The sequence below is a fragment of the Myripristis murdjan genome, chromosome 7, assembly GCF_902150065.1.
Source record: "Myripristis murdjan chromosome 7, fMyrMur1.1, whole genome shotgun sequence".
NCBI classification, from domain to species: Eukaryota; Metazoa; Chordata; class Actinopteri; order Holocentriformes; family Holocentridae; genus Myripristis; species Myripristis murdjan.
Window position 1 is genome coordinate 11,876,080 of NC_043986.1, and position 24,514 is coordinate 11,900,593.

At 41.9% G+C, this 24,514-nt stretch overlaps 3 protein-coding genes across 6 annotated transcripts; 1 reads left to right on the top strand and 2 right to left on the bottom strand.

Annotated features, from left to right (window-relative positions):
- Nucleotides 1–548: 548 nt before the first annotated feature.
- On the bottom strand, nt 549–7,141 carry LOC115361406 (probable E3 ubiquitin-protein ligase DTX3). The gene is made up of 3 exons (XM_030054772.1): nt 6,463–7,141; nt 3,650–3,867; nt 549–3,171 (listed from the first exon to the last, which is right to left on the bottom strand). The coding sequence occupies exons 1-3, from the start codon at nt 6,838–6,840 to the stop codon at nt 3,093–3,095; spliced, it is 675 nt and encodes a 224-aa protein (XP_029910632.1). The 5' UTR covers nt 6,841–7,141; the 3' UTR covers nt 549–3,092.
- Nucleotides 7,142–9,150: 2,009 nt separating this feature from the next.
- On the bottom strand, nt 9,151–18,221 carry dtx3 (deltex E3 ubiquitin ligase 3). 3 transcript variants are annotated; one of them, XM_030056647.1, is made up of 5 exons: nt 14,300–14,763; nt 14,040–14,080; nt 12,570–13,372; nt 11,371–11,588; nt 9,151–11,146 (listed from the first exon to the last, which is right to left on the bottom strand). In XM_030056647.1, the coding sequence occupies exons 2-5, from the start codon at nt 14,050–14,052 to the stop codon at nt 11,071–11,073; spliced, it is 1,110 nt and encodes a 369-aa protein (XP_029912507.1). In that variant the 5' UTR covers nt 14,053–14,080; nt 14,300–14,763; the 3' UTR covers nt 9,151–11,070. The 3 variants fall into 3 exon arrangements, with proteins under 3 accessions (XP_029912507.1, XP_029912508.1, XP_029912509.1); XM_030056648.1 differs by having other exon boundaries at nt 14,287–14,763; XM_030056649.1 differs by lacking the exons at nt 14,040–14,080; nt 14,300–14,763 and adding an exon at nt 18,163–18,221.
- LOC115362643 (nascent polypeptide-associated complex subunit alpha-like) lies at nt 17,772–23,537 on the top strand. Of its 2 annotated transcripts, none has more exons than XM_030056651.1 (8): nt 17,772–17,879; nt 19,001–19,072; nt 21,991–22,070; nt 22,159–22,236; nt 22,333–22,479; nt 22,583–22,711; nt 22,833–22,955; nt 23,367–23,537. In XM_030056651.1, exons 2-8 carry the CDS (start codon nt 19,003–19,005, stop codon nt 23,379–23,381), a joined length of 642 nt encoding a protein of 213 aa, XP_029912511.1. In that variant the 5' UTR covers nt 17,772–17,879; nt 19,001–19,002; the 3' UTR covers nt 23,382–23,537. The 2 variants fall into 2 exon arrangements, with proteins under 2 accessions (XP_029912511.1, XP_029912512.1); XM_030056652.1 differs by lacking the exon at nt 17,772–17,879 and adding an exon at nt 18,095–18,113.
- The last annotated feature ends 977 nt before the right edge of the window (nt 23,538–24,514 follow it).

Below are 24,514 nucleotides of genomic sequence, written 5' to 3' on the forward strand. Positions count from 1 at the left end.
CACCTGTCCTGGGCAGTTACTTCTACAAACATGAAACTAAACAGAGCTCAGTTTTTCAGCCCCTGAAAGGCAGACTGTTCAGGTATCACAATGCTTTTTCAGGATGACTTTTGCAGGACATGAATGAAAACAGACAGACTGACCCATCAGTCGGTGAAGTCTTCATCTGTGCACTGAAAGCTTGTTCTCGGGTCATCATCAATCCATTTTATACAGTGGCTTGTCACTGACCATTTACATTGATGCATGTTTAATCCACCCACAATATTGCTCTGCATAACCATTAATACAGATTTATGTCTCTGGATACATTTCAGTAATTCCTCGCCCCTGTCCCCAGCAGTCCAGATGGATGAGGACAGACCGGGACTCTGTCACTCAAGAGTAACTCACTGCTGTGTACAATTTTAAAGTCGGGAACGAAAGCCAATACTTAGTATTGTTCCTGCCCCTATTTAAGTGAGCATGCAAAGAAAATACAGTAGTCTGAGCATAATCTGCTTTACATTTCAGTTTATTAAAAAGACTGATTTGGGACATACTCAAACAATAATGCCTGAGGGAAAGGGGGTCAGATGGAAGGAGGTATTATGGAAATTCATTTCAGCCTTTCACATGGAATGTTTCATGTTCAAATGTAGCTTACTTCCACTAAACTGAATTCGAAGTGGGCATATTTCTGCAATCCAGTGGTACTTTTCTGTATGCTCTGTATCGTCAGCGCTCCATTTGTCTTCATTTGTAATCGCACTCTACTGAATTTTTTTAGAAAGGCCGCTTTCCAGTCCATCATTGCAAATAGTTTTTTGTTTATTGGAAAATACATACAAATAAAATCATATACATTTGTACACCACTGTGCAAAAAGGTATTTAGATATAGAATCACTGTATGTATTCCACATTTTTCTCAATTTACACAACACAGCAGACAGAAGAGGACTATTCAGATGGCAAAAAAAAAAAAACAGAGGAGAAATAGATGTGGGGGTGAGGAAGGGACTGAGGGATGGATGAACTGATGAATAAAGAAAAGAAAGGCTAGAGGAGATGGAGAGAGGTGGGGGAGTGGGTTAACCAGATGGGTCCTGTCCTGTTCTGTGACAGCAGCAGATGCCCTGAGATCCTAGGCCACAGAAATGCCCCCAGCCTGTGCACACCACAACGCTAAAGAGGCCAGGCCCTGTGAGTCTGTCCTTCACACACACACATTCATCCCCTTGGGTCTTACAGTCATGTGAGCGAGATATAGGTTAAAAGGCATTTGATAACTCCGTAATTCCATGCAATCACCACCAAGAAGCGCAGATCAGTCGGAAATCATTCATATTCAGTTGTGACCTGGTGACTGGGTGCTGGCCAGGTTCACTGAGCTCAGCGGACAGTGAAAAGTGAGCATATGTTGCCTGGCGTGAAATAAGAAGAGACCTGAAAGGATACAGGTGATACTATTCACTATTTGGTTATTGTATCATCTTTAGTTGCAGGATTTCATGGTCTATCTGTGCGAGCCTTGACTGGGACACTTGTTACACATTTAGCATGTAGGTATAGGCATATGGTGCACAAGTGACTTCGCTAAAAAAAGAACAGATGAGCCTTGTAAATATTTGTCTTTAATGACCTTTATGTGTCTGTCTGTGATGAGTAACACTGCTCATCTTTCACTAAGTGATTCTGCTGCCCACGGAAAATCAAGAGATGTCAATTCATTATCGTACAAAAAAAAAAAAAGGTGATAGCTCGTCAGTGTGTCATTCGTGCCAGAGCTAAAGCTGCCCCGAGCCCCATAGAAACACATGACTCATGCTCTGCTCCTCTCACTGACTTTGGGCTCTGAGGCTTGGGAGGTGCTTTGGGAGTGTGGGTCTGTGTCGGTGATACAGCTGCATACCAAGCAGACGCCATCACACCGGCTCGTCTGAGGAGAGCATCGCCCTCTAGTGGACTGAACAGGAAAATGGCAGGATTGAGAGGACAAAATAATCTGTCGTTTAGCCTAAGATGTTAAGTGGATGCATAACTGTGCTGATGAAAACTGTCTTTTATAGCGGTTGATGCTTATTACCATATCGATTTAAAAAACCATATGTGCATCTTGTCCAGCATTGACTATATGGGGGCCACACAGAGCGCTGAGTATGTGGTGTTATTTGATGACCTTATAACTTATTATTTTAATCATATTTATACATATGTATATAAGTTCCCACCATCACCACAGCATTGAGATATGGAAAACACCACTAAGGTTCACACATACAGCTGTATGTGTGATCTTGTTCATACAACCACTGAATGAAAACACTATACTCTTAATTTTTTTACTCTATTTAACTATATACATTTTACAAGTGAGCAGTTAACATTATTAAACATGTATGGAATATATGCTGTGTTAACAAATTAATTTATCTACATCAACAGTGCAGAAATGAAATTTCTAATACTGAACGAGCATGAGCCACTGAAAAGTAGAGGAAAGGGTTTGAGCTTCTATTTTCTTTCTTTAAGCTCCAAATATAAACAGTGACAAGTCGATTGTCAAGTTATGAAATATAGATTTACAGTTTACTGGCTAAGCTAATCGTTTTCAAGTCACAGATTTTTGGTCAGAAATTGTCAAGTTGCCTCTTTGTTGGGCTGAGGAGTGTAAACAAGGAAGTGCATTTAGAGTTATAACAGAATAATATTTACACGACTGACATGTTATCTGATCAGCAAGCATGACTGAGGTACACTGTAATACAAAGAAAAGAAAGAATCTGAAATATTTTTTTTTTAAAAATCACTGACTTACGGCCAGTTGTACTCATACTCACCTATTGTACTGTAATACTTGCATTGATTTGTCTTGTTGCATATATGTTTACATTCTTTACATGCATAGTATGTTGGAAGTTTCGCTTGTATGTGCCCAATTTAAATTTAAGATCTGTCTATTAAAAAAAAAAAATTCACTGAGGAGGATCCCTTCTGCATGAGTTCAACAAGTGCAATTTCAAACTTAGGCACTTTGCTGCAATACGTTCAAATATTAAAGCTGTTTAACTTAAAGTTGTTGTTGTTTCCTGAATGAAGAGCTTGAACCAGTCAGTCGTCCTCGGTCACACCTTTCAGACGGAGCTCCTCTTGTACCCTGAACAAGTATGCTGGATCTGGATACCCAAAACTGGAAAGGAGAGAGACAAGCAGGCAGATCATCCAACATTTGTCGCGAGTGTGTTTGTCCCGTTCTGTGTGAGAAGCTGTATTTCAGAGAGCTGTTTCTGAGGGAAAACGGGGAAAAAAAGCTTAGTTTGACTTTGACATGAACTATTTGACTCATCTGTCTTTGAAAACATTTCCTAGTACAAAAGGTTGTATGGATCTGCAAGGATTTCACTCAACAGCAACAACAGCTTAGTCCCTTTTTCACAATTTTCATCATTTTCAAACTGTGGAATGACAATTAAGGCTAAAAGTGGACCCACCTGCTAGGAAACCCATAGAGGTAATCAGTTAAGTATTTTTTATAAAGTAATAATCCTTCAATCTTTAGGAACTATTAAAAGTTTAGCTTAACTTTTCCCTGGGTCATTTTTTTTTTTTATTTTAAAGTTTTACTCCACCTATTACTATTATTCCTCAGTAACAACAACTGTGCGTACTATTGCGGGCCGCCTCCCATGTTGGTCTTGTGGTGGATGTCGTTCCAGGTGATGGCGTTGTTGAGGCCTGTGGTGGCGGATCGCCCGACGGTGAAGATGAGTCTCCTCTCGAAGGCCTTCCTCAGCAGCCTCAGGACCTTCTCTCCCTCCTCGCAGGCGGGCAGGAAGGCCGTGCGACGCGTGCCGGCATACTTCACCCCAGGATTTGGGTGCTCGGGCTGCGATGAGGGAAAACACACAACAGGTAGGAGGAAACTGAGTCATTTTATCTACTTTGTTTCTTCTACGAATTGGCAAGGTCATTATAGTTCACTAAAACTAAAACATTTTAGTTAACTGAAATAAAAAACTAGACTAGAAAAAACAACAATGAACTGAAACATATTGTGTACTATAAAACCAACTAAAATTAAAAACTTAAAAATATACAGAAAATGTCTTGTTTTCGTCTTTGTCAATTTGGTCAAACTTGTCAACACAACAACATGAGGAGGCGTCGGTGTTGATGTTTACTGAGACTGGAATATCGACATGATCTGTGAGTCAGCTGCCTTCACAAAGTGTCGGGTTTGTATTGTAATACCTATTCTGACCAACACCCCCCATATTATAATTTAAAAAACACTAAAACTAATACTGAAACAAATAAAAACTACACAAACATTTTTAAACAATAAAAACTAAACTGAAATGACTAAGCCCACCCTGAAAACTGAGGGAAACTAAACTGAACTGAAAACAAAACAAAAATAAAAACTAATGAAAAATAAAAAACTAGAATAACTCTGTGCATTGGTTTACTTTGACTGAGCCACAGACACTGAGGCCTAATTTGTAGTTTTAAGAAAAAAAGCCTAACTCTTTATCACTTACTGATAAATTTATTATTTGACCTCTAGTCTCGCCTCCAGTGCGCTCATGACAAAAGCTCCTCCACAGTTTGAGGCCGGCTGTCTGGATTATGGATTAGTAGGTGAGGCTCACTTCCACATCTCCATATCAGGAAACAACTAAGGAATAATTTGTGGGTTGGATTTACCGTCACAGCCGGACAGAGGAAGCCTTTCCCCCGCTGACACTGGCACTGCATCTTAAATACTGAAACCCAGCCTACCAGCTGTAGGTGGGGCAACAATTACTAAAAAATGTATTCCTGCTCTTACTGGCCTGGGATGTGATCTCATTCTCTACCAAAACACTCCCACACACAAGTCAGGCAGAGCATAATGCACATCCACTATTTCCAACACAATAGTAAACTATTAAGATCAATGCTTTGTTCCACAACTTTCCATATAAGAATATAAATGTATTTTTATGCGCTTACAGGTATTCCTCTTGTAATTGTGGATTGTGTGCATTTTAGAGATGGGTGAAATGTGACAGCAGAAGGACGAGACACAGAGATCGAAATGTCACTTAGATTAAATGGCTTTAAATTTGGACAAATTCGAGATGGAGTATGACACCCTTGACTTGTCATATTTCCAAAAATGTAATTTGCCAGCGGAGCCAGTGCATGTGTCTGAAAAACAGAGCTCATCTTCCCTGTCGTTTACCTCGCCTCAGACTCAGGGACAGAGGATGCATCTCCTGCACAGAGGAGCAAGCTGCAGTTTTGATCTGTCTGACCTCGAGCTGATAGAGGTGACATGGACAAAATCATACACCAAGCTGATTAACACCTCAATATCAACACTGAGACAACAGTGTATGAGTGCGTATTGGTGCCTTCATTCACAAGAGATTTGTGTGTAAACAGACCTGTGTGTAGATACACACACAAAGAGGCAAATAACAGAACAGCTAAACTGGTCTACTAATTTCAAAATATTGCATCCCTTTACTGTGACACAGCTTTTAAAACCAAAAGAGACAACAATTATGGCATATTGCAATATTACAATATCCAAAGTCAAAGACAATGTCTAATCTGATATCACAGTATCAATTTCATTTTGGTATAAAGCTCAGCCCTACCAAGCACAACAGGTGTAAGGGCAGAAATAATGACTTCAATTCATTCTAAAATTGCAGATGAAACGCACAACTATTATTCCAGAGAAAATGCAGAAAAAACAACTGGAGAAAACAACGAGCCTACATGTGGGCTTACAGCAAAGCCTGACTAATTTATCCTGTCATCAAAGTGCCTCAAAATGACAGACAAGTCACTCTTCATATCAACCGCTGTCATTTACCAGGAGGGAGCATATTATAACTCCTGTCAGTGACAAAAACCAACACACAAGTGTTTTAGTGTTTTCTCAACCCACTTGTCAGAGCCTAATAAAGAAATCAAGTCACAAATGTGGTCACAGCCTATCACAATATAAAGACTATCAAACTTATAAACACTGAAAAAAGTAATTAAACTGTCAATCTGTACTGTGAACTCTTTAAAGACGAATAATGGATGTGCTGTATTCTTATTCTCTAATATCTTTATATTAATAGTCTATTTTTCCCAATACTTTTTCTTGTTTTTTTTAAAAATTCATATTCCGTTTTCTTGTACAATATTATACTGAACACGTCTGAAATGCTTGTGTATTTGAACGTATTTCCAATTAAAAACGTTTTTATATTATCCTATATGTTTTTGTACCATATCACGTTGAAATGAATAAGCGGCCATTTTGCCATCATCCAATCTCTACTGGGGAAAAAAAAAAAAACAGAGCTGTGGCGCCCTCTGCTGGTCAGTCGTACAGAAAGTGATGGTCAAACTGGTGTTAATGCAGTGAGACAGGACTCAGTCTTTGCTGAATCACAGCCTGTAAGTGCGTTCAAACCTCCATTGAAAGCCTCACCCCTTGAATCCCTGAAGGAAAGTGGTACTCGATGATGATCACTCCGTGTTTCTCAAAGCCGGGTAAGCCCTTCCAGCTGCGGCTCACGGTCATCGTGCCCTCCGGCTGGGTCCCGATGTACACACCGTGGTAAGTGTTGCAAATCGGGCAGGCAGGTTTAACCTTGAAGACCGACTCGATACATCCAGCGCAAAACGAGTGAAGGCACTTCAAAGTTTTCCTGTCCTGGATGGCGTCCAGGCACACGGCGCACCTGTCCATGTCCGAGCCGCTGTCACTTCTCCCGGGGACAGCAGCGCTCACGTCGCCGCCCACGCTGGATGTCTTGTCCATGTTGTTCCGGGTTTGTGGCCACAACCAGAGCCACAACTTTTCCATCTATGTAAAGGCTCCGATACTCCTGGTTTCGATTTATCCCTGAGTTTTTGACGTCAAATACGAAAAGCAGCCTGCCGGGTCATCCCCGCTGCGTGACCCGAGTCCGACCAAAGCTGAAATGACTTTGAGGGACTTCCCGGCTGATTAGTCAAACAATCCCGGAGTGTACTGCTCAGATCAATGCCAGCCCCCCTTTTGAGTAAAGAACCTTGACGCTGTAATTTGTCGAGTCACCAAATCCAACTCACCCCAGGGTGAGGCGTGTAAGGAAGCAGGGTGAGCTCTGAGAGTGAGAGCAGGAAGGAGCAGACAGAGCTCTCACTCTGCTGCATTTCCTGTGAACCAAACTGAGAAATTACTGTTTTCACAAAAACTCAGCGTCCACTTTATCCGCTCCACCTGTACAGTCTGATGCAGTTCAGTGCAACAGCTCTGCCACAACTTTTACCTTTTAAGAAAGTTTATAAGGTTTAGTTTGTGTTGACATTGTGGAGATTGTGGAAATTTAATTTTCTGTTTATTATTGTTGTGGTTGTAGTTTGCAGAGGTCTTGCACTGGACTACATTATATGTAGGTGTTTCTAACTTTTTGTCCTCCCTATTTACATACATAAGATTGACTCTGAAGTTGCTTTTGGAATTTGTTGATATATATGGTGCAGATGGATCAAATTATATGTAAACTGAAAAGTGCAGTATTAGAAAAACAACCAGAGATGAGTCAAAATAAAGCTGTGCTAGATACTAGTTAACTGAATAGTTAATAGTGTATGTGGTAGTGCTTTTGTTTCTGCCTGAGGCAAAATTACAGAAATGGAGCGCATGCCTCAGGTTTACACCTACTTATGCACGCAGGTTTATGTCTCAACAGGTGTCTGTAGGCCATATTTACTATTAACTACTGTGTGATTCATCCTGATAAAACACAGTCTTTGTTAGCTTTGTATTGTATTGGTCTGTGATTCTACTGGAGTCTAAATTGCTTTAAGAGCTGTGGTGTCAGACTTTTAGAGATTTTGAGGCAGACACAAACACAGACCGACCTGTTTGTCTCTGCAGGCTGGGTTACCAACAGCAAAACTTCCTCATTTCATACTGGGAGAACAAAAAAGTTTATCTGAAATAGTTGCATAAATAAACTAAAAAATATATATGTTTGACATTATTTTGCCTTGTATGCATTCTGCATTTCTGTACCTGGTTAATTAATGGTAGGCCACACCGGCTGCTGGGTGCTGGCAGAGAGTAAAGGCAAGGACACACTAATCCAAAAGGGGTCATTTTTAAAATCTGCTCTCTGGACAGAATGAGAGGTTACATTTCATAGAGGTTCAGCCTACTGCAAGCTACAACTGATTGGATTTTTTTTATTATTATTATTATTCTGAAAATCTGGTATTTAAATAATTTCTAGCTCAAACATGCCAGGGCAGTTAGGTTACACAAATACTCAGCGATCAGCCTCCGGCAATAATTAAGCCTAATATTAGCCACATGAATTTTAATGTGCGACTCGACTGGGTTTTGCTGTGATTGTTCAATAATTGTGTAGTGTGGTGACCTTTGGTTATGAGGGCTCCAGTCTCTGTTTTGAAACAAGTTTGTGATCATTAATAATTTCAGTTGCTGCAAGAAACTGTGAGCAGCAGATAATACTTCCACAGCTCGGTGCTCAGTTACTGGTGACGGGCTGCCCCTGTTGCCAGATGGCCTACAGAACAAATCCTGGCAAAGATTGGGGTTGCATTGAGATACGGAACCAAAACAACTCATGTGAATGCAAAGACATAATTAAGCTATAGCAACTGCAAACCTCAAGTTTAAGTATTAGGTTTAAATATTTGATATGATGCAATTCATACATCCATTGGTTTGTTGTGAGGAAAGCCATGTTCTACCCCACAATTGTTTTTGCTAGCAAACACAAACTCTCTCTCTCTCTCTCACACACACACACACACACACACACACACACACACACAAGATTGGCATATTAAATAATCATCTCTAACTGACTGATTGTATCATGCACTGAAGTGGGGAAAATGTATAACTCAGTGGGTGTTCATAAATATTCACAAAATGTTCAGAGTATTAAAGAAATATCTAAACACTTGGTCAATGTGATCTTCATACTACACAATTTCCCTCAGACAGCTGATCTTGTTACTTTTGTCCACTAGATGTCACAGTGGCTTTGCAAAATTCCCATCATGATCACAACCCAGTGAACATTTTCCAGTAGGACACTGGTGTCATATTTAAGTGTACATCTGTCTTAATTACAGCCTATATTGAATGTCAAACACAAACCGAAACATAACTCTTTATTCAAGTATTAAAATGTAAAGCACATTTTTTTTTTTAATATCAACTGACTCAAGGTACGAATCAACGCAATTAGAAAAGCAAAACTCCAACTTTTTGTTAACAATCAATTTACAATGTGCAATCCCTCCAACCTCTCAGTCTCCTGGCTCCTTCTCAATCATGTTATGCATAGAAATGTTTGCACGGTAGCTTTTAGTAAACTACAATCCTGTGTCCCAAAAATATTTGAGTTGGTCCCATAACAAAAATACAAAGGTGATGGAAAAATTAGGAAAGGTTATTAGATGTATGGATCTGACTAATTAAATTAATGACAGACTTACCACTAGTCAAGCCGGTTACTGCACTTAGCGAAGCACTTTCACACATATAGCTTTATCATTTGTGACTTTTTTTTCTTTCTTTTTTTTAAGCTTTTGGACTACAAGGATTTTTATGAATGAGCAGCTAATTTAAATACACATCAGTATACATATTCTCATGAACTGTGTGGTATTTTTACTTAAAGCCAGATAATATAGCTACAAACATAATGCTGCTGACTTATCAAATAACACTGAAACACGCCTGAACTGCTTACCATTCATTAGTAACATCATGCTTGATTTTATCAAAATTGAATATAAGAAAGGCACAACAAAATGAGATAAATCCCTCCCCGCCTACCCACCCAAAATCAAATCAATAGCAATTGTTCCCGCAACATTTTCTTTTGTTGGGTTTTCACTGTGATCATAGATTATCTATTCTGATAGACAAATTTACAGCAGTTACTTCATTTTGAATGAGAAAATGAACAGGCAGGTCTCCCAGCTTTACAGGGACAGAGGCATAGATGTTTAAAGAGCTTTTGTGCCTTCGATTTGGTTTTAGTGGTCTATATGCCCTTTGCATTTGACATCGTTGTAAATCTGGTAATTAGATGAGCACACTACTAACAACTGAAGTGATGGGCTCAAAATCTGGGAGACATCATTAAATAATGGGGATTAACGACTGCAAAGGAACCAAAGGGGGAGGTCTAGATACATACAACGAAAGGTGCTGCAATGAGAGAGAGTAACATTCTTCATATTTAAGAAAAAGTGAAGATGAGAAGATCAAACGCAGATGAAAAGCTCTAAGCGACTGACATCAGCTTGTAGCCACCAAGCGAACAGCTCATGGCTGCACAAATGTGTGTTTGCCCCGAGCACACTCCCATGGAGAGGAAGCGAAAACCATGACTCCTACTTCACTGAAAAACAGCCTCCCTCACCAAAGTGCCTGTGAATGCTTTAGATTGCAATTAACTTCAGAGAATTAATTCTTTCTATTGAAGCAGTGCTATTCTGCCATGTGATCCAAGTGCCATCCTTACGACAGGTAATTATTAACAATCAAATCAGAGACATACTCAACAAATATTACTGGGGTAGGTAAAACCAAAAAGGTGTGCTTTGAACAAATAATGCAATCCCCAGCATAAAAATAAACATTAATATAACATAAATTGTCTTAACATTTCAAACTTAGATATCCTAAATAATATTTAAGTACCTCAAATTTCAACACGTCATGATACTCTTAAAGAGTGCATCAGATATCGGTCCTATTGCCAACAGTGACAGGTAGAGGATTGTGTTATACAAGAATGCACTGCACTCTTAGGTATTTTTCTTCCACACAAAGCACAGGGTTAAGCTGAACTCCCGAGGATAATGAACAAACAGAAGAACAACTAGTGTGGTGATGTGGGCTGTGCTGCAGCATTAGGAGTGTGTCTGCCGAGGGCCTCATCTTCAGCGGTCCTTTCAGGGATGGGCGGTCTCAGAACAGAACGTGGAGCCTAGTCATGTCCACCGCGAGCACAGTCACGAGTCCTTGAAAGTCCTAGAACAATCTGGCATTTTCACGCTGTCAGTCTGCCGTGATGCCTTTCTCTCTGAGCTCCTCCGTCACTCGTACCAGGTAAGTGGGGTCTGGGTAGCCAAAACTGTCAGAGGAAATAAAAAAAGACATCAGTACAAGCTCAGGCAGTAATAGCGCTATCAAGCCCAGGACATCAATTAGTAGAATTTCCTTGTCAGTAACTTAAATTACATCTGTCATTCTATAGCGGTGCCTTGTCTCAGCCACCTCAGTTCAAGGGAACGTTGCACGGCCATTACCATGTTGAATCTCAATGCCGTAAGCCTCCAACTAAAAGCCTGTACATACCAGCGGGGCCCTCCCCATATCGAGGTTTTGTGGTGAATGTCATTCCAGGTGATGACGTTATGCATGCCCGTAGTCATGGAGGTACCGATGGTGAAGATAAGGCGCTGTTCAAAGGCCCGGCGCAGCAGGCCCAGCACGCGGTTCCCCTCAGGGCTGTCTGGGAGGTAGGCCACACGGTCTGTCCCTGGGTACCGGACACCCGGGTTTGGGTGCTCTGGCTGTAAAAACCAAGGAATTAAACAGGAACACTTTTTAAAAAGATGCAAAGGCATTTAAAATGATGATGCCTGCTTTCTGGGGTTAAAAAAACAAGAATGTATGTGTACTTCCCCTGATATCTATAGAGACACACATATGCACACACACACACAAACACCTGCAGTCAACTACGCTTGGCTGAATTTAAAAAAAAAAAAAGATTCACCTCAACAGCTTTAATTCTCTGAAGGGCAAAAAAAAATGTGCATGCAGATGTTTTTTGTTCATTATAACTGTCAAATGTGTTACAACCATCACTGGTATTTCTTCACCCTGAGACCTCCCTCCTTATGAAAATATTACATTTCTCCTCCGCGTCTGTTTTTGTTGCCCAACTAACTGGTCAACGAGAAGAGGAAGAAAGAATTCAAGTTTGATAATTCTGTATTTTCCCAGACAAAGGCATGAGTCAGACAGATGGGGCTGCTGTTCATAATGGTAACAGCTGCTTATTTGCTTGCATTACAAAGTATCCTAATTTAACAATAAGATTATAATGATTACTAGAGGTGTGACATCTATGACATGATTGTCTATAATATTGATAATAAGTTGTGACCATGAAGTAGTTTTAATTTGGCCTCAATTTCAAGGAACATAACCTCAAGTATAACACAAGTTAATCAATCCATTAAGGACCTGAAATATATATACGATGTCTTTTGAGGATAATCTGCAACAGAAAAACAAAATGCATGAATCAATGTGATAATGAGATTCCAAACTGAGACACGCATGCCTACACCTTTTCTATGTTTGGCTGTTTTGTTCAGTCTTCATCAACACTTCTAGCGCTGTGACAATGTTGTTGAGAGACTCTTCTATTATCTCCCAAGCAAAAGTGTGAGGTGAGTGTTTCATTAGACCTGTAGAGAATTATCAAAATTGCGAGGTGTGCCTGTAATAAGTCTGCATCTCCACAGAGGTCTAGGTCTACTCACCGCCTGTAGGCCAGGAGGGAAGCTGTAGATGATGCAGATACACCCGTAGCCTTCGTGCCCAGGGAGCTCAAGGTCAGGGTCTCTCTCTACCATCATACTGCCATTAGCAGGCTGGTTCCCAATCAGCTGGCCATACACTAGCCGACACACAGGACACGCTTTCTTCACCTTGAAGGCTTGATCAAGGCAAGACCGACAGAAAGAGTGGCCACATCTCTCCAGGGTTGTCTTCTCCACGATGTCCCCCATGCAGATAGAGCAGGAGGTGTTGTCCTCCGCCTCGCTGTGGGAAGCCATGCCTGGGTCCAAGTCTTTCCTCTGGGCCGCCTCGTGGAGCATCGCACAGGCCTCCTCATCCGCTGGCTTCCTAAACCTCTGCTGCTGCCTCTGGGACCTTCGAGGCTGGGGAGGCGGTGGTGGAAGGAGGCTCCCCTCTCCATTTGGCTCCAGGACTCCAACGCAGGGCAGCAGAGTCCGCTTCCTCTTGGGCCCCCCTTCCTGTTTGCTCATTTCTTTGCGGGCACAGCGGCATAAGTCAATGAAGGCTTTTCGGGTCTCGCTGGAGATGGGCCCATCCATCACCCCAGCTCCTGCCCTCCTGGAGCCTTCCACCGGCTGCAGCCTCACAGCACAGCAGCCCCCCCTCTCTCCTCTCCTAATGATACCTGCACTCATCCCCTGCTTGTCCTGGAAGTCAATGAGCCAGGGCCGCCCAGCTGCAGCCAGGTAGTCCCACACCGCCTGTGACACCAGCACCTCATCACTGCCCTGGCCAGCACGCACACTCATCTCATCAGACGAAACTGCACAGAGAGACACACAAAGGGCATCAGCACGTTACATTTGGACCTGTTTGAACAAATTTATTCATGCACAGCTTGCGCACAGATGTGAATTCAGTTGAGGAAGTTGTCCCTGGAGCATGCATTAGCCGATTTTTTTTTTTTTCTATTTTCACAAATGCTCAGCAAATGATTTGGAGGATGACACATCCACACTGCCTTCAACCAACATTTTGACAGTCATGGACTGTATTATAATCAATTTTTCCCATAGAAACAAATCGCTCTTAAGTGTTTTTGCGTCTGCCTGCGGTGGCTTTAACACTCCTTTAACACTCGGCCTGATAGTGGAGAGGGCAATAAGCTTTTCTGCAAAGGAAACGGCTGAGTGAGAGAAGCATTTACATCTATTTCATTTGCGTGCCAGTTGTCTAGTTGTGTATGACAAAGTAAATGATGGGTGTCTAATATGTTGTGTATTTGTGAACAGCTGTTTGCAGTGGCTGCAGCACGTCAAACACACAACAGGCAGTATCGCGGCATTGCTGAGGACGGATCAGCTGTTCTGAAATGCAGACTTGTAAACAAAGGAAACTAAAGCACATCAAACGCGCCTGGCTGAGACCGTCAGGGCACAGAAACAGTCACACAACACAAAGGGGTGACACTTTCCACTGCGGAAGGTTACCTTGTGATCCCATAAATCCCTTTAATTGCGAGTAAAGCTTCCTGTTGAACAGAAAAAGAGAAGAAAAACTGAAGGACTGTGCGGTGGGGAACAAACGATATCACAGCAGCTCGATGGTATTTTGCTGGAGCCATTTTCCGCAGCAAGCGAAAAATTAGCGATTTCCCAACATTTAGCTCTGACAAAAAAATAACAAAAAATCGCGACAATGTAGCTAAGCGTTTCCTCTGAAATGTCGATACCTCACCCCTTTGCCGTACCTCGTCGTTGCCTGTGTGTCGGTGAGGTTTGTGGCTGGATTATTATTGTGGTTAAAGTACACTATGCTCCATCGGACGAGGCCTTTTTGCGCGCTGCTGCAGTTTATCTGCGGATAAAAAAAAGTCTTTTGTAGTCAAGACATGATATCCAGCCGTGTTCGCTGCTCATATATCTCTAGGTTTTCAACAGCCCGTCCCCGGCCGTGGCAAATGCCATCCAATCCTTGTACACCTCGTCCTCAGTCTCGCCTGAATTTGCCTTCCTCGTACGTCCTTGGGGCTAGGCGCACAGTGTATAAAGCCTTTACTGAACTCTTATCTGGCTCCGACCACGCTAGCTCCCTGACAGCTTATTACACACAGATAATCTGCTCCTTCCTATCATTTTGTGCACTCCGCCTTTTGCTTTCAGCCCATGTCTTCCTGGTCGACTCCGATCCGAGGAGATATTATTAACGAGGGGACTGAGACCTACGAGAGAATGTGACCAGGAAGTTCGTCACACAACTTACGCGATTGGCTAAAAATTGTGTGGTTTTGTTTTTTTTTTCCTTTCTTTTGGGTGTGATCCACCACACTTTGGGGTGATTCACATCTTTAACTCATAATACAGCACACAAATACATGCAGTGATACATGCCACACAGCACAAAAATACATGCCAACTGGGAATTCCCACTCACTCATTGGTTATGATGCAAGCTGTCACATTGGATTTTACATGGACAACAGTGATGATGTAAATATGGATATCTTTGACGATTGGTGGGGTGTAATTAAGGCGTTGCACACACACACACACACACACACACACACACACACACACACACACACACACACACACACACACACACACACACACACACACACCTGTTCCCGTCTAAAGTCAATAAATGAAAAAGATCCTGGCTTAAGGGATAATAACTGTAATCACATTAACTTAGCAAAGGTGAGTGGTTTGCCACATCAGCCACATCAAGAGAGCACTCCTTCCTGTTACTTTCCGCCTTATAGGCTACAGGGGAGCAAATTGTTCCCAGAGCTAAATGTGAACAGGAGACATCTTATTTTGAAACCAATAAGCTGCTCTTTTACCTCAGCCAATACAAGGTTTTAATATGTTTCAGAAAACAGTGACGTGCGAGAAGCCCCTGTTACATCAACAGGCCACCACAGTCTTTTATTTCTCCATAATAACATCATCATCATTAGGCCTTCCCTCTCGGTGCCCATTGCGTTCCTAACCGGTCTCTAAGGGGTTCTCCTCTCTCTGCGATCCTTCCCAAGACATTTTTCCCCCATTGGTCACTGGGTTGTTCTTTTAGTTGAGGTCAGATGGTGTCATGTTTTCTGTAAACCGTGGACCTATAAAGACATTTGATGCTGTAAACAGTTAATAAGGGCTATAAATAAACTTGAACTTGAATCATGAGAAAAATAAGCCTGGCTCTCAAGTGTTCAACACAGAGACTCATCAGTCAGAGCAATGTCCTTTTCTCTGGAAACTTCCTGCAGCTCCTCCAGGGGGACCTACAGTCACACACTGTGCTGCACTGTCCTACAATGTCCTGTTGCCTTCTCCCAGTTGCCCTGTGTGGTTTCATAGGAAAGTGAGTTATGGGAATCCTAACCACGTGCCAAAACCACCTCATCTGTCTGCCCTCAAGCTGGAGGGGCAGGGGCTCAACCCCAAGGTCCCCTCTGATCGCTGAACTCATCCCATCATGGAGAACGAGGCCAGTAACCCTGCAGAGAAACCTAATTTTCTGCTGCTTGTATCCACAATCTCATTCTTTCGGTCACAACCCAGAGCTTATGGCCGTGTGAGGGTTAGGACGAAGATTGACAGGTAAATCGAGAGCTTTGCTTTGTGGCTCAGCTCAACGGAGAGGCTGCCCTCATTAAAGTTACAAATGATCTCATCCTCACTGCTGAGTGTCCTACTTTAATCCCTTTAGATCTCAGCGTGCCATTTGACACCATAAACCATCCTGCCATGCGGCGTGATCTCGAAGTGAGCCCGGTCTCACAAACACTGCTCTCAAATGGTTCATATATTTTGCTGACAGGTCATTTTCTGTTGTTTTGTGTGGGGAGTCCATCATGCTCTGCAGTAGCCTTTATCAAGTGTGGCCCGAGATGCAAATTATTTCCCCTGGTGGCACTAGTTTCCTTCTGTGTGCCCACTTCTTGTAAGTTTACTCTAATGCAGACAATTACAACACTCTTAAAAACAATGATACTGGCAGCTTAAGCCATCTTAATAACTGACTCAACACTTCTTACAACTTAATGATAATAAATCTGATATTGGATTTTGCCCCAACCAGCTCCATTAGCCCAATTCAACAGAAACTTTGCTCTTGTTTAGCTATTAAACTGTACTGCTAGAAGTCAGAGTGATTGTTGATTCAGGGCTCAGTGGAAAAGGTGAAAACAAGCGTTTAGTCTTTCATTTTGCAAATGCACCAGTAAGACTTTTGACAAAAACAAAAATACAAGATTGTGTTAGTCCTACTTTATTATTTTCATGATGGTTTTAGTTCGTTTTAGGATTTGCAAATGCATCTCGAACCAAACCATCAGAGTAGGGCTGGACGATATGGACAAAATCAAATGTCATGATAGCTTTGACCGAATACTTTGATATTGATATTGTGATGGCCAGAGTGACTACTGGTTCTTTTGTAAGATATCAGCACGCAAGATTTCTGATAACCATTCATTAGTAATTTGGACGTTATGACCGAGCAGGTAGAGACAAATACTAGAAGGGCAAGAACAGTCTGATAAGTTCGGTTAAACGCAGCCCTTTACTGTAATGCAGCCTTTAAAACCAAGAAAAGACTACGCTTATGTCAGATCACGATATTATGACACCCAGACTCCCAGATGCTATCTAGTCTCCACACAATATTGATATAATATTAACATATCGTGCAGCCCTACATTGGAGCCACTGGACTGCGTTTGGGCTAATAACATCCTCACAAGCTTACTCCTCCTGCTACTGCCATGCAAAGCACAATATTTCAAAAATAACTGGCAAAACTCATTTTCACAAACACAATTTATATTTTATATCATATATTTTTTATATTTTATATCATTTTTTCCTATCCATTAAATTCTGTCATTTAGTTACGTGTTTGCAAGGCAATACCCATTTGTGCCACTTCATATTACTCTTACCCAACTCCATCAGCTAAGTTCCTCATGGCCTAAAATAAAAACTGCTTTCCAATTTTAAAAGGTGGAAAGTCCCTTTTCTCTCTCTCTCTCTCTTGATTCAGAGGCTTTTATTTTACCTTGATCAAATAATATTTTCATACAGGCTACACACCTTTATAGATTTCAACCAAATAAAACGGTTGCATTTCACCATACTTAATATTTTATGAAAGGAAATGTCATCTCTTTGTTGTTGTTTTACTGTAAAGGTACAGTAAAAGTGCCCACACACAGGTTTCACATAGACCGCAAACACGTCAGTGAAAGCGTTTTCCCTTTAAACGGTGCCGCAAAGCATCCTGGGAGTTGTAGTTCCTTCACAGCGAGCTCGGGAAAACCCTCCGCCAGAGTAAGTTATTCTTTCACAATCTGTCGCCATCGAGCAGCATATCGATCTGTTGGTTGCTGTTATCGCTGATACACGAACTGTAAATTATGAGTGTCGGGGATTTTAGGTCATTTTTTGTTTTTAGCCGCTTCTTAAGCAGCAAAAACAAATGTCATTTCCTAGCTAACCTGGCTAAGCGGGGGACTCCGTGGAGATGACTCGCTGTTGTCGGCTAGCTTGGTTTTCTCTGTGGCGGTATGTTTCTGAGTGTAAACAACATTAAACCTCTAATAATTTCACTCACTGGCTGCTGTAATGAGCCCGCTGTGCTGCTTTGAATGCGCAGTTATTTGCTAACCCGACCGGATCCCGTGCCGAGTGTTTTCTGTGTGACACACCGGGATCAGTTTCCTGTCATGTTCACACACACACACACACACACACACACACACACACACACACACACACACACACACACACACACAGGAGGTGACAGCCCGTGTTTTAGTATGCACTGTTTCTTTTGGTGTGTGTGTTTGATTCAAGGCGATGGGGTACCTGGCAGCTGGATGTGCTTCTCAATCTTGTCACTCCTCCTTTAGTCAAAGATTTAACAATTTACAAAGAAAACATACAGCAAAAAATACATGCATAAAATAAAGTACATTTACAGTGACTAAAATCTGTCTATACTGTGTGTGTGCGCACTGTGTAGACATTATGTAGCGTCAGACTAGGGTTGGGCGATGTGGACAAACTCAAATATTATCTAGTACCAATACTGTGATGATACTGTAGGAATGGCTGTCGCTGTTTTCACATGATACTTAAACATAAGAGATTTTTGCTAAACAGTCGTCAGTAATGTGGATATGATGTCCAAGCAGGTACAAATATGAGAACAGCTCCAACAGTCTAAGTTTGGAAAAATGCATCCCTTTTGCTGTAACGCAGCCTCTAAAATCAGGGGGAAAAAAACCAACACTTATGTCATACCATGATATTACAATATCTGAAATCCCAGACGATATCTAGTCTGATATTCATGATATGGGTAAGATATTGATGTATTGCCCAGCTCTGTGTCAGATAGTGCAGACGTTGTGGCTAGAGCTCACTCCAGCTTTGTGTTTTGTTGACAGAGATGCCAGGTGAAGCTACAGAAGCTGTTCCTGCCCTGGAGCAGGAGCGCCAGCAGCCACGGGAAGACACAGGTTTGTATGTTTGACTGAACTCTCAAGTTGGTGTTTATTCCTGCCAGGGCGTGAGGCTTTTGTCCATTGACCGCAGTGGATTGGGGAATTATGTTTTTAAGAACACAACAGAGTGTCCAGATTACAGCTCATTCTCTGCCCGAGTACAAGGATACAAGGAAGTTTATTTGTCAGTATACAACAGGTTGTATAGTGAAATTAAAATGTGGTTCCCTCTTGATTGATTAATTGATTGTTTGTGTAGAAAATAGAATTATTAAGCCTGGAGGAGTTCAGATGGTGCATTTAGTAGTCTCACAGCCTGAGGGAAGAAGCTGCTCTGTAGTCTGGTGGTACGGCAGCGAATACTTCTGTATCTTTTGCCTGACGGCAGCAGGGTGAACAGGCTGTGGCTGGGGTGGGTGTTGTCTTTTAGGATCCTTTTGGCTCTGCGCAGGCACCTCACCTCCCCAATATCACTGATGCTTGGTAGATGGGTGCCAATATGTTTTGGGCAATTTTAATCACTAGTAGTAGAGTAGTAGGAAGAGAAGGAAAATCATGCCAGCCACAGCCAGCTGGTGTTAACTCCACCACTTTATTCACAGCAGCACGGCAGATTTAAGTGATTTCTTGCTTTTTAAATGAGTAATTTATGTTTATAAACTAGTCAGTTTTAAAATTACTAGGTCGTGTTGCTTTTAATTACAAATATATCAACTAAGAGCAAAAGAATCCCAGACACACTTGCAAAAGCAACGTTTAGGAGTTGTCTTGTATGAAAGCTGCTGCATCCACAGTTAAGATGAACATTTTGGACAAACTTGACTTGGTCCTTCCTTCCTCCTCCTCCTCCTCCTCCTGCTACTGCCAGTCACCTTATCCCTTCCAGAACAAATGAGGCTAAAATTAGGACAGAGCAATTACATGTCCCTGTAGCTTCCTAAGATAAAGCCTTACCTGTGACCATCAAATATCCCTCTCTGTCATCCACCACCAGTCCTCCATCTGCAGAGTGTCTTTCCTCTCTCCTTGTCTCCACTCCTCCCTACACACCTCTGAGTGACCTCCAGCCTGAGGTAATCAAACTCAGAGAGAGATGGATCAAAGGTTACCACTAACCTACAACAAACTACTAAACCCTCTTCTGCACAAGGGCACAGCTAATCCGCCACTCCCATCTGTATCTAACACCGAAGCACCGGCTCTTGCCAAACCTCATCACCTTGTCTTATCTGACATCACCAGCGCACCCATAAGCCACCTGTCATTCCTTTTCTGTCCACACTATCATCTGCCTCAGGTGTTGCCCAGTCCACAGCGAACAATTTGGTTTTCCGCCCAGCTGACGAAGCTGCATCCTCCTCCCCTGCTTCAGCTATTGTTCCACTAGCTCCGCCAGCAGCTGCACAGGCTGCTCGTAGACATGATATTGTTTTTCAGTCTGTCCCCTCTCTGGTCAAAGTTCAGCCGCCTGAAGCTGCTCCCAAAGTGACATCAGCTAAAGCCCTTTCCCCCTTTTCCTTTAAAATCACACGTCAGCCCGCAGCTCCAGCACCCATGTCATTTTCTGCTGCTTTAGCCCTGCAGCCCACAGAGAGGGCCACTAGAAGTCAGACCCCAGGGCAGCAGGTGCATGGGACGGCCTCAATTCCTTTGGGGCAGCAACTTTGGGGCTCAACTGATAAGGCTAAGCTGCACTCTGACACTATGGCTGACGGCAGCGCTAAAGCAGCATCTGTTGATAAGTTGGCTGAGACGCACGCTGTGAATGGAGATGTTTTGGCTTCCATTGCTGCTGCTGCTGCATCTGTACCCATCAGTATTAAAGAAACTTGCACAGCCCATTTTCCTGCGTCCTCTCCATCTGCACCAAATACAGAAAGGCCCCCAATCCTCTGCTCTTCCCCTGCTAGTGTCAAACCACCTATTCCTATTCCATCTCCTGAAGAGGTTAGTGACGCCCCACATGTTATTACGCCAAAGGGGCCCGTTGTCTCATTTATGGCCTCCCTCGACACTGTCACGGATGATCTCCCAAGAGTGTCATCATCATCCATTCCTGCTCCCTCTGTACCGCCTTTTTTCCTCACTGAGCCTCCTCCAGACCAAGATTTCCCAATGGAACCAGGGGTTGAGAGCAGCAAGGGTATATTTTCATCAGTGTTGTGCCTGTTTTGCATGGCATTGAAAGTGGCACTAATCGGCAACCATTTTGGAGGCTCATATTCTGTCTTAAAAATACAAATTTCCACTTTGTAGCTCTTGTATTGTAAAGAAATCATAAACAATATAGAATGAAATGATGTTTTTGTCAGTTTCCTCCAAGATATTATGGAATGTAATTGCAAGGAGTATGTGAACAATAGAGCTGTTGTCCAGTAGCTGCAAGACTGAAGTTTGATCCCCTCTATCATCAAGTACTTAAGTGCCCTTGGCGAAAACAGCTAACCCCACCCATGAATCCTCACATTATTTCCTGCAAGAGCATTTCAACTTCAGTTTGATGTTGAATGGTTAGTGTGTCCACAAATCTACTGGACATCAGCGTCTTGGAGCACGAGCATTTCAGAGCTCTGAGAAGTTACTTGTGTGAACTGTTTTGTGTTGCCTTGTCTGTTCACATGTTAAAGAAGGATTTACCATTAATCATGTAACACTGCCATGCCGATGTGAGATGTGTGGGTGGATGCTCGGCTCTTTTGATCAAAATTCAAACATGTAACTCGAGGCACAAAACAAATCATGTTGTTATTTTGAATTCCACTCAGATGCAGTACACTGTTTTGTTTCATCACTAATTCAGTGCGCTAACAGTTGCAGTGAAGTGATGTCATTCAAAGAGATGTTTGTCAGTGGAGATATTTGCATCTTTTTTCAAGAAAGCAACAGTATTTTCTTGGACTGTGTTACTAACTGAATGATTGGCTGACTTTTAGGGTCTGATACAGATTCAGAGAGCGATGAGTCAGTACCAGAGTTAGAGGACCAGGACCTGGGCCAGACACAGCAGGCAAAGGTGAGATCAAAATAGACCTGGACTCTGTCGAAACACCATAATATTAGAAGAAGTAAAAAATGTTTTACACTTGTTCTTCTTTCTTCAGCTTGCTGCAGCAGCAGAGATTGATGAGGAGCCAGTCAGTAAAGCAAAGCAAAGCAGAAGCGAGAAGAAAGCAAGAAAGGTCTTTTTACTTTTTTTTTCAAGTACATTTTTTCTTTGAATCTGTCCAGGTGGTTGCTGTAATAATTTTATTTGCTGTTCTGATATCTTTGGTTAGGCTATGTCTAAACTGGGCCTCCGCCAAGTGACAGGAGTGACACGGGTGACCATCAGGAAATCCAAGAACATTCTCTTCGTCATTCCCAAGCCAGATGTGTACAAGAGCCCAGCATCAGACACATATATTGTGTTTGGAGAAGCTAAGGTAAAAATGAATTGCATTCCTCTAAGACATGTCTGTTGTAGCTACAAACTGTGGTTTAAACTGTATGAGGGGTCTATTTTGATACTGAACCACTTTGTTACAGATTGAGGACCTTTCGCAACAAGCTCAACTGGCTGCAGCAGAGAAATTCAAGATGCAAGGTGATGCAGTCTCAAATATCCAGGAGAATACAAGTACGCCTACAGTACAAGAGGAGAGCGAAGAGGAAGAGGTGAGCCCCGACTTTTGTTTGTGCTTTGTTTGTGAAACACAGCTACTAGTTTCTGTTCTACATGGCACTCATGATAAAATGATTCATTTAAAAAAAAAAATCATAATCTCACATTTTATAGGTCGATGAGACTGGCGTGGAGGTCAAGGACATTGAGCTCGTCATGTCACAAGCTAATGTGTCCAGGGCAAAGGCTATCCGCGCTCTAAAGAACAACAACAATGACATTGTCAACGCCATAATGGTAAGAAAATTAAGACTGAATGAGCTTGGGTATGGTGCACAGAAAAGCTGCGTATGTGAAAGCAACAGTGTGTGTGGGTAAAAATACACCACTCATATGTTTGGGTTATTCCCCTCTGTGGAGGTGGTGAGAAACTGACTTCCACATGGAGTATTGCCAGTTCAGAATAAAGATAGTAAAACTGAATTAGTAAGGATGTTATTAACTGCCGATGTTTGAGTTGGTTCCCCCGTCCTGGTCTAGTGGAGCTGCACAGCGGTCAGTAATAAAAGATTTGTTGTACTTGGCAGCTCTCGGGTGTGTGAAAGTGACTGAAACAGTTTGTTTCTGAGAAAGAGCAATAAAAAGGTTAAAACAACAGACGAGGTTATTCAAATCATTAATAGTATTTTTTTTTTACCTTCTTTGCAGGAGTTGACCATGTAGACCTGATGCAAAAGTCTCGCTTTCCTTCCCCGGAGAAGATTAATTCACCATAACAGACTGAGTGTTAAACTGAACATTTCTGTCTCTCTTTGCTGTGTATGTTTCCTTTTTTGCCAATAAAAATATTTTCTGTGCACATTTTTGTGCACAACCTCAGCAGGTGAAAGTCTCTTTTCGTGTCAACAGGAGGCCATGTGGAATCGCAGCAGCAGCTTTAATGGTAGATTAGCTGTCCCAGTGGTTTTCAAAGTGGGGTCCAGAGACCTCCAGGGGTCCATTGCAACAACATAATTGCATAAATTGTTTCACAACAGATTATGATAAATTACCTGAGTAATTATTTTAACATGTTTTAATCTCATAATTTTGAATGTACTTGTCTTTGTTCATCTATGACTAAGTTAATACTTAACACAAAAATATCTTATGGTCTTATGGCATATTATGGTCATTAATGGTCTGCTGCTTAATAAAAATTAATTTGGAGATCCAGAAAATAAAAAAAAGTTTGAAAGCACGTAATCTGCCATTTTATAAAGAACAAAGTTCATGGCACAGATCCTTGGCTTATTCTGTTGTGTGAAGGGCTAATTGCCTGGGTGGAATATGGTCTCAACCAAAAATGCAAAGTGCAAGTCTTCTACAAAACAATCCAAGGCGCACTCTAATGTTTGTGCAGAATTAAAATCTCTGTATTTTACAATGGCAATATGTATTTAAAATGACAAAGGTGTTGCAACCTAGGTCTTCATCATGATCAGTATTGTCAGCTGTAGCTTAAGATAAGATATTCCTTTATTAGTCCTACAGTGGGGAAATTTCAAGCATTACAGCAGCAATATACAGACACCTATATACATACCTATATACAGTCAATGGCCACTTTATTATGTCCACCTGCACAATACAGCTGTTCTGCCATAAGGTTTACTTTTCTGATACCTATAATGCTCAGGTTTTCTTTTTTCACAGTAACAGAGGTGTTCATCCAGTTCTACGTTTGGCATTGAGCTCATAGTTAGCGCTGCTGTTGTACTAGACTATTTTATAGAGAGCTGTTTCCACTATTCTGCCTCACCTCATTGTATATAAATACACCTCATTGTATATAAACGGGGGAGGACAAAAAATTA